This window comes from Clarias gariepinus, chromosome 23 (genome assembly GCF_024256425.1).
Source record: "Clarias gariepinus isolate MV-2021 ecotype Netherlands chromosome 23, CGAR_prim_01v2, whole genome shotgun sequence".
Lineage (NCBI taxonomy): Eukaryota > Metazoa > Chordata > Actinopteri > Siluriformes > Clariidae > Clarias > Clarias gariepinus.
The window spans coordinates 8,711,127-8,723,411 of NC_071122.1; the positions used below are offsets into that span (position 1 = coordinate 8,711,127).

Below are 12,285 nucleotides of genomic sequence, written 5' to 3' on the forward strand. Positions count from 1 at the left end.
TGTCTATATTATAAAAGAGCTGGGTAAAAAAGAAAGGCGAGTCTTAACAAGATGCCACGAGAACCAGAAAAACATCAAAATTCCAAAAGGCAATAAAGGAATAAGATTCTAATATGAAATTTCAACCCTTGTATACCTTCTCCAGTCACTCCCGGTCCAAACACCTTCACCTTGCTGGTGTCGACTGCTGGATCCACCACTACTTTGGCAGGGAAGTCCGGGACAGTCTTGCCTCCATACTTCAGCAGCAGAGTATACATGCCTGCAGTCAGTGGCACGTAGGTCACTGTGTAAGTGCCGTCCTTGTTGTCCAGCACTTCAGTCTTAGCCTTGGAGCCTGCGTCCGACACAGCCTCCAGAGTCAACTGTCCAGGCCCGGCTTTGGCGCAGTCCACGTTGAGCATGCTGACCTCACCTACTTTAGCGCGCTTCAGGCCTGAACCTGACGCTACAACCTTTGCGGGGTCGAAGGGGTACTCGATGTCGACGTGGAAAGGAGATCCGGGTATGTGGACGTTTTCAAACAGGATGTTAACAAGGTATTCGCCGGGCTCAGTGGGAAGGTAGGACACTGAGCATGTGCAGTCACCGTTATCTGAACACTCGATTTTGGCTTCGGTTGGACCCTCTACGGTCAGGCCTAGCCCACCTGTTCCAGCGCCATTGGTGTCGATTGTGAATGGTGCAGGATTTCCAACCAAACCTCCTTTCAACCCTGGACCATATGCTTTGACCTGTACACAAATATGAACGTATTAACTCACAGCTTTATTGCTGATCTTTTCTAGCATACAAAACACTGTGCTTATGCTATAGCAACATGCTCTTTCATCTAACAAAGTGTATACATTATATATATATATATATATATATATATATATATATATATATATAGTCATCATAGCTGCATATACTGTACGTGGGACAATGTACATTCCAAAATAATAACTGACTGCACATAATATGAGTATGGCATGTTACATGGTCAAGTAGTATTGAGCATCCCAGGTAGTGCACCTACTCATACTGGGTTACATTGATAATTAAATACTAAGGTATTATTAGATTATGTGGAAGTACATATAAATGATTCACCTTGCTGGGATCAGGAGGTAACATGGCCTCCACAGTGAAGGGGCTCCCTGGAACAGGGTTGCCATCATAAAGGACATCTACAGCATATGCACCTTCCTCTTTCGGGATGTATTTAAAGAGGCTGGCTCCTTTACCAAGCTGTGGGTCGACTACACACGGCACGGACTTGCCTGTCGGGCTGGTAATCCGAGCTTCCAGTTTTCCCTGACCACCTGCATCCTTAGTGCCGACTGCAAATTCCTGATCCTGCCCGACCTCCACTCCTGAAACACCCAGAATCATTACTTTCTACAAAGCAATGAGCATCGACCCATTTGGTTACAAGGATTACTTCATCTTAAGACCCAATGGTTACATTTCCTAATAAAACTTTTCCAGTGCTGGAAATAAAACCTTTTTAAGCACAAGTACGTAGGGAAAGTTACATAACGTGGCACAAGACTGTGTAAAAGACACCACAGGCCTGGCGGTAGAACTGGCAGTAAATAATTCACTAAGAACCACAAAGCCAGGTGCGTGTGCCAGTAAAACTCACTGCTTTCTAGGCCATCGACTTCAATCTTGCTGAGGTCAAGCGGCGCTGCCACTCCCACCGCAAAGGGGCTTTTAGAGATGGGGTCACCTCCAAAAGTTACAGCTACCACCATTTCGCCCTGTTGAACCAAACCAAAAAAAAAAAAAAAAAAGAGATAATTAAGCAATATCACACAAGAGGGAGTGCAGTTGTACTGAATATCAGCATGGCTGTGATGAGTCACGAGGGCACAGCCCCAAATAAACCATGGAGGTGGGTGGTGTTCCATACAAGAAGTAGTGCCTTTCACCAGGGGCTAGAGTGAACAGAACAACATGGACGGTTCCGAAGCAATTCGGAATGACTTAGAAGCAATCACTAAGGTTTTGAATCTTCTTTGTCTTTTGGCTGTTCCCTTTCAGGGGTCGCCACAGTGAATCATCTGCCTCCATCTAACCCTATCCTCTGCATCCTCTTCTCTCACACCAACTCTCACTGCATCCATAAATCTCCTCTTTGGTCTTCCTCTAGACCTCCTGCCTGGCAGTTCCAACCTCAGCATCCTTCTACCGATATATTCACAATCTCTCCTCTGAACATGTACAAACCACCTCAATCTGGCCTCTCTGACTTTATCTCCAAAACATCTAACATGGGTTGTTCCTCTGATTAACTCATTCTTGATCCTATCCATCCTTGTCACTCCCAAGGAGAACCTCAACATCTTCAGCTCTGCTTCCTTCAACTCTGCCTCCTGTCTTTTCTTACTAAGGTTTTGAATGTTTGAAGGTAATGGCAACTGTTTGAGCACCCAGTCCTATTATTCTCTCTATCACCACTCAGGGAACGGCTCTTGTCCAATCCGATTACTCCGTCAGAACAAACTGTTGTATAAACCTACAGTATACTTAATAGACTGTATAGGGATGACATCAATGCATAAGTGAATGTACCTGGGATATTTAGCAACGAGGAAAAAAATTATAATACCGTACCTGTTGGACGGGCGTGTATTTGACAGTGTGGGAATAATCATAGTTGTCGATGACCTCAAAGGCTTGAACAGGCTGTCCTCTGTTTGGACCGGAGAACTGCACATCCAGCGGTGCTTTTCCTGCTCCTTTGGTGTAAACGGTGAAATGAGTAGGCTTCCCACTCTCCACACCTGTAGAAAGAACGTGTCTCTTAAATAGCACTGGAATGCTAAACAAAAGAAAAGCCGTAACATGGACACGAAAACACTGACCTGCTCGAGCGAGCCCAGGACCCTCAGCCTTAACTTTGGACGCATCATGCGAAGGGTCCACTTTGACACGGAATGGACTGGATGCAATTTCCTACATGGTACAATATATTTATATATAACTCCATTCCAGTTCCAGAGGTTATCTGTAAGCTTTAATCAGTAACCTCACTCACTTGATCTGTAAAAAGGACTTTGATGGTGAGGCGTCCAGGCCCTGGTGGGATGTACTTCACTGTAATGGTGTCATTGGCGTTGGGAATGATATCAAAGTCGACGTCTTCTTCTTTATCGCTGATGATGTTGGCGTCGCACTTGATACCCACACTGACATCACCTATAGCATGGCAAAAAAAAAAAAAAAGAAAAAGAGCCCATTAAGTAAGACAAGTGCTTCAAATAAAGCATGTCCATGCACACGGGTGTGTGTCTTTGATACCTTCCCCGGCTTCAGTGCAATCCACAGTGAAGTGTGTGGGCTCGTGAGCTTTCAGGCCAGTCCTCTCCACTCCTGGACCGAACACTTTGACCTTGTGAGGGTGACTGCCCTTTCCAACTTGAACCTAAGGCACAAGTTACATTTAAAACAAAACTACAATATATGTAGCGTACTTAAAATAAATGATACACCACTTATGTGTGTATAGTTCAAACAACTTTAAAGGAGCAATATGCTGCATTTTCTTTTGGCACTTCTCCTGATTATAAATCTGTGCAGGAAACAGGATATGAACTTCAAGTGGAGAAAACAAAAGCATTTCCAGTGACGCAGTGTCTCATGGAACATTGTGTCATGGAGCCTGGGTAAAAACCATGGAATGTTCACATGTTTATCTTCCATTAGCGTGAATATAACGCTACCTATTGAAAGTTTTACACACAATGTGCAGGTGAGTACAATGATACAAAAGCACAACAGAAAAATGAAAAATATTTGCTTTTCCATTTGACACATGAACACAACAATGAGATGCAAAAGCTGAAATGTGCCTTGCATTGACATTTATTTTAATTACACAAATATCAGATTCACAATTAATAGTTCAGTTATTGACAAAAAATTTGAGAAGTGCATCTTGATTCCAAAAGTGCTTCCTACTTAGGATTATACAACACCAACAAAAATCATTTTTTTTTTTAATTCATATTCATGATACCGGTTTGATCAGATGCTCAAAGACTTTTTGAAAAAGAGAACTTTCTTTGATCTTAAAGTCTTATACATCACAGCATTACATTCAGGTAAATCTTCATGTACTTTTTTTTACACCTATTAAACAGAGCAAATCAAAAAATGACATTAAATAAAGTGAAATGTGTATGTAAAATAAAAATCCTTACATAAATACTTAGTTTACATTGAAATGTTTGCATTGAGGAACTACATGTAAAGCATCACTGGACTACACAAATGCACAATTGTGTTAGTCAGAAAGAGTAAAAAAAAATACCTGCCATTCATTTGGTTTGTAAACAAAGCAAGATTTGTTAAAATATTAATAAAAAGCAAAAAAAATTATAATAATTTTTGTTATCATTAATACAACTTTGAGCAAAAGTGCTTCATTTTTTTAAACTCCACATAGCATCATCAAGAGCAAATCAAATTATAGAGACGAGGCGAGACTCCTCGATGTAGGTGGTAATAACAATGATGGGTTTGCGCTTCGGGATGTAAGGCTCCCACGGCCCGTCCAATCCGATCAGGTCAGCCACCGCGGGGTCAGCCTTCACCTCAGGCGCCTTACACTCCGTTAGGTTAGTGATCTCAGTGGAGAGGTTAGTTGCCGAGGTGTTAGTAGGGGTGGGAACTGTGGAGCTCTGCAGTTTGGGACGGCTTACCCTGAAAGGGCTGTTGGCAATGTTGATCCCTCCCCAGGTGACCGCCACTGTGTGTTTGATTGCCGAGGTGGGAGTGTAAGAGCAGGAGTACACTCCGTCTCCTTTATTTTTCACCTTGACGTCGATGGGCTCGCCGTCGGCATTCTGAGTCGTCGATGAAAAAAGAAAAAAAAAAGGTACGCGATTTATAGTATATTAACAATATACTGTATATAATAATGATAACAATATACATGAATATGTTGAACATAAGCCTGTTCTGATGCAGAAGATGATAAAATATTGGACTCACCCGGGCAAGGATTTTTAAAGGACCCTTTCCTGCATCTTTGGCTTCTACTGTGAACTCTGCAGGTTTGTTGATGATGCACCCGGTCTTCTCCAAGCCTGGACCATAGGCTTTAACCTAAATCAATTACAGATAATAATGCACACTCTGCACACTACTATTATATACATGATAATAATAATTATATTATAAAAAATAAAATAAAAATAATAACATTATTATCATAATATTATTAATATTATTATTATATATAGAAAATGATACTATACTACCAAGTCAAACTGGGACTTGTAATGATGAAGTGATGAAATTTCTTATGAATCAAGAACAATGTGACGATGAGATTCTTTGAATGGTACAAATGTTTTAAAGTAGGCTGTACAACTGTGAATGATGATCTCGGCCAAGGTGGCTCGGAGACCACTGCAGTCGTTCCCAAGAACATTCAGTGAGTCTGATCCTTGAATTCCAATTTACAAAAGAGACACATCTGTCTGCGTGAACTACTGTATACACACATCATTCACCAGCACCACTTGCACCTTACAGGAACTCGGCTGGGAGTTATTGCCACATTCCCCGTACAGTCCTGACCTCACTCCAATCCACATGTCTGGGTCATTAAAGGAGTTCCTGGGAGGCCAGTGTTTCAGACGTGAAACAAGCAGTCTGATCATGGCTCTGGCATACTGAGAAATCTTTCTACCTTGATGGTATCCAAGCGCTAGTGAAGCACTGGGATGGGTGCATTAGTGTAGGATGGGGATTATATAGAGAAATAAAAGGTGCCCGGTTTGACCTGAATACCCCAACATAATGCATAATTCGGAATGTACAAATTTGGAAACAAAGCACTTATTTTTAAACTGTTAGTAACAAAGCCTCGCCATATGTTTGTACCTGGTCAGGATTGCTTGCTTTGTTGTCGGGAACAATGTAAGCCATGAACGGACTCTCCTCAATGTCTTCATCATCGCACATAATATGGACAGCATACTCGCCAGGCTCCGTGGGCCAGTACCGGACGTCACAGGATCCGTCGTTCTGATCCTCACACTCGATCCGGGCCTGAGAGGGACCCTCGATGGCAAAACCTGCAGCAGACGAACACAAAAGGCTTGCTTTAAAATCTAGAAATTAGAAATCTAGAAAGCCAGATGTTAAAAGCCACTCTTTAAAAGTTGGTGATTTAATTTGAATCCAGTATCCAATCTTTTAAAAAAACATCTACTGCTCCAAATGATCAGAAAAAAATAATAAAACTCACCCAGCACTCCCACGTCTGTGCCAACAGACTCGACTACGAAGTCAGCAGACTTTCCCACAATGCCTCCTTCCAGACCCGGACCCCAAGCTCGGATCTTCTGTGGTCCCGCTTCAGGACTGATCAGAACCTCAAACGGACTAAAACCCCCCCCCAAAAAAAAGTCGAAACTTTCATACAACACACAAATTGAATATACAGTAAGATATTACAACACAATGGCATGATCGGTGGCTCGAACCCCTGACCTTCATATTCACATTGAGAAACCCAGAGCCTTAACTATTTGAGATTACTCACACTGCACACCAACACGAAAACATCATGATTGGCAGCAGACACAGATTCTAGCAGCATGGGTTAACAGAGTTCATGACCACGCGGTGAATGTTTAACATGGTAACGATAACCGAGCCGCACGGCTGATGGGTGTGTAGGTGTGAAAATGAGGAAGGTCCAGGTGAACAGAGGCCAGCTGTATTATAACTCAGCCTCACCCTGTCCCGTCCTCTCATCTCCCATGCCATGTATGAGATCACCTCAAATATTATATTAACACAAAAACACAGCGGTATATTTGTGAGTAAATACTAGGCCACACACATAAACACACTCGCACGCACACACGCACGCAAGCACATGTGCACGCGCGCACACACATGCGCACCCTTTTCAGAAATGCCATTACATTTTTAGGGTGTGATCTCATGGAAAATACCTTCCTGCCCAATAAATGCTCTTCATTTTATTGGAATGCCAGTACATGCCCTTGCATCATGTAAGGAGAACAGAAGCTTTTTAAAACAACACAACCATCAGGGGAAAAAAAGCTAATAAACTTTACAGTGAGCACAAACACTGTAAAATTGATCTACATCATCCCACATGGCATAGACGAGAACACACACACACAGGGTCTGTGTGCGCAGGAGTTCCCTGTGAGACTGTTTCTCCAAGCCTAGACCCACACACACTGGAAAGGATGATGTAATGACATGCCCCTTTTTACCTTGCCCTACCACAGACACCACAAGTAGACGTCTCTGCAGGAACTCACCTCTTGGGAATGTGCTGGCCGCCCCATGTGATGCTCACTGTGTACTTGCCCTGTGCGTTCGGATAGTACTCGTAAGCGTAGACCCCGTCCATAGCCTCTTTTAGTTTCACCTGCTCGTCTACGCCTTCTGCAAAACACAACACACGTCTGCTGTACCTGGAAACAGTGCATCTTCACTCAAATGAAAACATATCGCGAACAAAGCGACCAGTCATTGTGGACAACCAGACGCAGCATAATTACAGCAAGCAATTTAAGTCATTTTAGTCAGAAGTGCTGCCGCGACTTGTGGAGTCAGACCGGTCATTAATCACCGTCCTGGCACGAAGCCTGCTGACTCAGCTAGAATAACGTCATCTGGGAAGGAGAGCCTGGCGATGGCCGGGGAATATCCTCCATCCTCCACCCTGGCCTCCTCTTCTATGAGTGAGGTCATACTTCATATTCATGTTGCGAACTTGTAGCTAAACTGTCACAGGAGCTCGGAGCTCAACCAGACTCTCCGAACAGACCTTTACAGAGTTCATTATCCGGGCTCAACATCAGGGAGAGTAAAAGTAGGGTTATAGAGGGGAAAAAAAAAAACACCATACGAGCAAAATACTTACTAGGACCTTTTACTGTGACCTTCAGGTCGCCACTTCCTGCGTTTCTTGTGTCCACCTTGAAGTCGGCCACTTGGCGTACACGCACTCCTCTGGGCTGAAGGCCTCGACCTGTTGCTCGGCAAGCGCTGGGAGTGGAGGCTGAAACACACCGGCATGATCAGACTCTCTTTTTCAACACCATCACCAGTTCACATAAAACTATTTTTATTTATACTTAATTTAGTCCTTAGACGAATTAAGCTTTTGTTTGTTTATTTGCTCCATCCATCTATTGTATCTATCCATCAAAAAATCTATATATCAATACTGTATACCCACACACCTATTAATCCACCTTCCTATCTTTCCATCCTCTCACCTACATGTACCTATCCATCACCACTTGGTTCTCACTTATCTATCCAACTACTTATTAAGTCACCTACCCATTACCTACCTACCCACCTACCTTTCCATCTACCATCACTTACTCATTGTACTGTACCTACCTATCACGCACTACCCAATTATCTATCCCTCAAACCTACCCATCTGTCTACCCCCTACCCATCAACCTATCCACCCACCCTTCTACAGTATCTATCAATATCCTTACCCATCTACCACATAGCTCCAACTTACTTTCCTTCACATTCAACACACCATGCAATTTCCACACACCTACAACATCCTATAATCACTCCCTGCACTATAATCGCTCCCTGCACAAACCCACACCATTATTTTACATCAGGTTTAGGGGGAAAAAAAAAAAACATGCAAGCTGGGTTTAAACGACTTTGGAAGCAGTTTTACACCAGACTAAGGATTTGCAATACTGTGCGAGAAGGCGATCCTCAAAACCGTATAACCAGTAAGAGTAAGTAAAAAAACGTCTAGCGAATTTCTCCATGATTAGCTAGTGTCAGGTTGGATGGATTCGGCGAAGACGTAGAGTATCCCAAAGTAGATTAAATAAACAGTGCACGAAAAACACCATTTGATATATGTAAAATTCAAACATCACGACTAGCATGGCCTCCTTACTGCTTCTTGATGGTGCCTCTTCCTTTAAAGAAAAGGTTAACACGGCAAGTAAGAGACGTGTATGGGTTCTTTAACAGGAAGTCTACAACAAACGATCCATTTGAGAGATTAAATTCGAAAACATTAGATCCCCATCCAAAAGAGATTGTTTCTCCTGTTCTGTATTTAGTGATTAACAGATTACAGTTTGTAGTTTGTTACATGCACCGAGAACAGCAGGGCAAAAATTCACCCGGCCGTCTCTTAGTAAATTGAACAATGCTTTCACTGTTCGGTTACAAATACAAGTAGCAAAAAGATTTTTTTATTTTTTTATTTTAAGAGTCTCATTACCAAAAAGTACCATTTTGATAATGCGTCATTTTTATTTGGGAAAATCACTTCAATTAGGTTTCCTGTAAGTCCAAAATGCCGCACGCTAACCTGGTTTGGAAAAGCTGCCTCAGAGAGAAGGAATTTGGTATTTTACAGGCTCTCGAAATCGGTTTGCCAGAACTCTGGTTCACTGGCATACACAATCGACCTCTATGTTGGAGTGGTTCTTGATGCGCACACACACGAATGCACACGCGCACACACACACACACACAGAGTACTTACCTAATGGCTTACAAATAAACTGATTTTCAAAAAACTCTCTGAACATAATCCATGTTTAACAGCCGTGTCGGTACTTAACATACATTAACATTAAGTATTTTCCAAAACTGTACATTTAAACAATGTGTGGGAAATTGCCCACCTTCCACTAGTCAGTAGTCATATTGAATGCTACAGTAGGAGTCGAAATTGTTTAAACGATTTGGAAAAAACAATCCAGTACTGTACATATTCAGGAGAGTAGCGTAACGCTGCTTTAATAACTGATGTAAACATTATACTCCATCCTGTTGACAATTTAATTACCAAACTTACTCCTTTACTGTTACTGTATATCATGTCATATTCAAATCAAAGTAGATGCGTCGAAACAGAGGTTAAAGATTTAATATGAGCTAGCACATCAGGAATTTTTGGTTGTGGTGACGTCAATTTGGCAACGTTACAGGTGTTGGGACGACGTTGGTGTTGTGTTGGTTTTGAAAGACTTATTAATACCAAACTGATGGCCTGAGAGGGACTTTAGGGAACATGCTGCTGATGCTAGGAAATGTGTGTACGTAACCACTAAGTGCCACAAAGCATTACTGGACAAAAGGAATTTGTTGAAATACTAAATTTGAAAAACAGCTTAATGTCTGAGATCTGTTCTGTGATGCAGTTTGTGCAAAAACCATATTACACTAGAGCAATTTGTCATGTGGGTCATGTGGGGTCACGTAGTAAAAAAAATAAAAAATAAACTGAACTAAACGTGCAACCTGGCACGCAGATTACTAAAGCAATCATGCGGGTGCTCTATTAAATTAAAAGAAAGGCTCCCCAGTGAGAGGTTGGGCGCGGACCACTGAGATTCTACAGATTCTAAAATTGACAGTGTTACTGTTTTTAATCCCTGGAATGGACAAAAAGGGAGATTTTCCTTATCATAACATGCATTGTATTGTTTTTTAATCACTTTATACACAATCCATGATTTATTTATGCTATTTTACAAATGGAATCATTTTCTTTGGTATGTTTATAGAATATTTTAATTGTATATTTTATGAAAGGACCGCTACAAGTGCTGATTCCAGTTTGGGTTTATTCAGATAGATAGAGTAAAACTGTATGTGCTATGATAGTGACTCGTCAGGACCCTCAAGACATTAATAATAAAAATAATTAATAATAATAATAATAATAAAAATAATAATAATAATTATTATTATTATTATATAAGTAATAATGCAAGATAATTTGCAGTTAATGTGCCTAATATTAACACTAGGATATGAAAACATATCTATCTAAACACCCCCCAAAATTGTTATATTAAAACCCAAACCCAGTTGGTCTGCCCTGGCGACCCCTCAATGGGACTACCCGAAAGACCAGTATAAACCAACAGTGTTACATGTACAATCAACAAAAAGCACAGTCGGCACGCCATCATCAGCTAACTTCTGCATTGTGTACCACCTCTTACATACAAAAACGCTAGAAAGTCAAAATGTTGCTTTTATTTTTTGATTAAATGTATAGGAAAGAATGTTCCTTAGCAAGAAAGAAACAGCTCTGGAGCACATTTAACCAAACACCCAGCCAAAAAAAATGCCCACTGCATGTGCTTAGGGCAGACGCTTGGGGTTACAAAGTAACAGATCTTCAGTAAATGAAAGACGGCCCTGTTTATTTTGGACATTTATTTCAACTGTATTTTTGGTTTGAGAAATATCACATTTGACATTTGGGTTTAGGAGGCGAAGAATCCAAGTTCATGTCAAAACGTAAAAAGCAAGATCTGAAACACTAAGTATTATACAGCCAGTTATTTAGCAGAACTAATCAGATTAAACGAGTAAGACAAGTAACCTGGAAAGCTGATGAGATCTTTAAATGGTGTGCGTACCTGGACCGACGTTGACAGTGTAAGGGCTCTTGGGAATGGCGATTCCTCCAAACATGACGCTGACGGTGTGAGGACCGGCCTGAACGGGTCTGTACGTGCAGCGAAACATGCTGTCACCCTTGTCCTCCATCATGGCCTCCACGGTGTTCTTGTTGCCCTGAGGGTCCTTAATCACTGCTGTCACGTCACCTATACCAGCACCTGTTACACAAACACACACTGAAGTCTCAGCTGTATACTGGGGTGACAAGAAATTGCACTCAATTCACACATCCATAACCATCAGCATACGACAGTATTATGCAACTTCTACGACTAAAGATTACAGACGTTTGTCCTTAACTAAACCCAGAGTGTGTGTGGGGTTGTGTGTGTGTGGGGTTGTGTGTGTGTGTGTGTATAAACCTCTATCCAAACATGAAGTGCGTTCACATCGTGTTAGAATTATAGTAATTACAAGGAGACGATTTGGATTCCAGTCTAAGCTGGTCATCTCCTTACACTCTGACTCGCTTCTATGGTTACACACACTCCTAAACATATACGAACACCTACTGTATATGCAGTAATGCAAAAACACTGCAGCTTCTTTTAACTAATTTTAACATAATGTAAAAAAAACTTGTAAGTGTAAAAAACTAATTATTTTGGACCTCTGTGTTCTGATCCTATTAAAAAAAAAAAAAAAGTAAAACTTAGTTAATTCCCGGTACTACAGCCTTAATTGCTGTAATAGTGGAACCCCATGGGGTTGTTTTTTGTTTGTTTTATAACCTGACGTCAAATCCTGAGGTTAATTAAAACCGAAAAAAGAAAGAAAAAAAAAAAGACCTGAGCGAGTTTTATTAGTCGG

General features: G+C 41.4%; 1 protein-coding gene across 2 annotated transcripts in view; it reads right to left on the reverse strand.

Annotated features, from left to right (window-relative positions):
• Positions 1-12,285, reverse strand: part of LOC128510931 (filamin-B) — a 71,722-nt gene that overhangs the window by 28,171 nt on the left and 31,266 nt on the right. For both annotated transcript variants that reach the window (XM_053483469.1, XM_053483468.1), the window contains exons 7-20: positions 11,433-11,633; positions 7,913-8,050; positions 7,305-7,431; positions 6,251-6,387; positions 5,884-6,077; positions 4,987-5,100; positions 4,695-4,838; positions 3,292-3,415; positions 3,029-3,189; positions 2,856-2,946; positions 2,605-2,774; positions 1,631-1,748; positions 1,096-1,358; positions 137-734 (exon numbers count right to left, since the gene is read on the reverse strand). In XM_053483469.1, the coding sequence (XP_053339444.1) occupies positions 137-734; positions 1,096-1,358; positions 1,631-1,748; positions 2,605-2,774; positions 2,856-2,946; positions 3,029-3,189; positions 3,292-3,415; positions 4,695-4,838; positions 4,987-5,100; positions 5,884-6,077; positions 6,251-6,387; positions 7,305-7,431; positions 7,913-8,050; positions 11,433-11,633 (2,580 nt within the window). The remainder of the gene's footprint in view (positions 1-136; positions 735-1,095; positions 1,359-1,630; positions 1,749-2,604; positions 2,775-2,855; positions 2,947-3,028; positions 3,190-3,291; positions 3,416-4,694; positions 4,839-4,986; positions 5,101-5,883; positions 6,078-6,250; positions 6,388-7,304; positions 7,432-7,912; positions 8,051-11,432; positions 11,634-12,285) is intronic.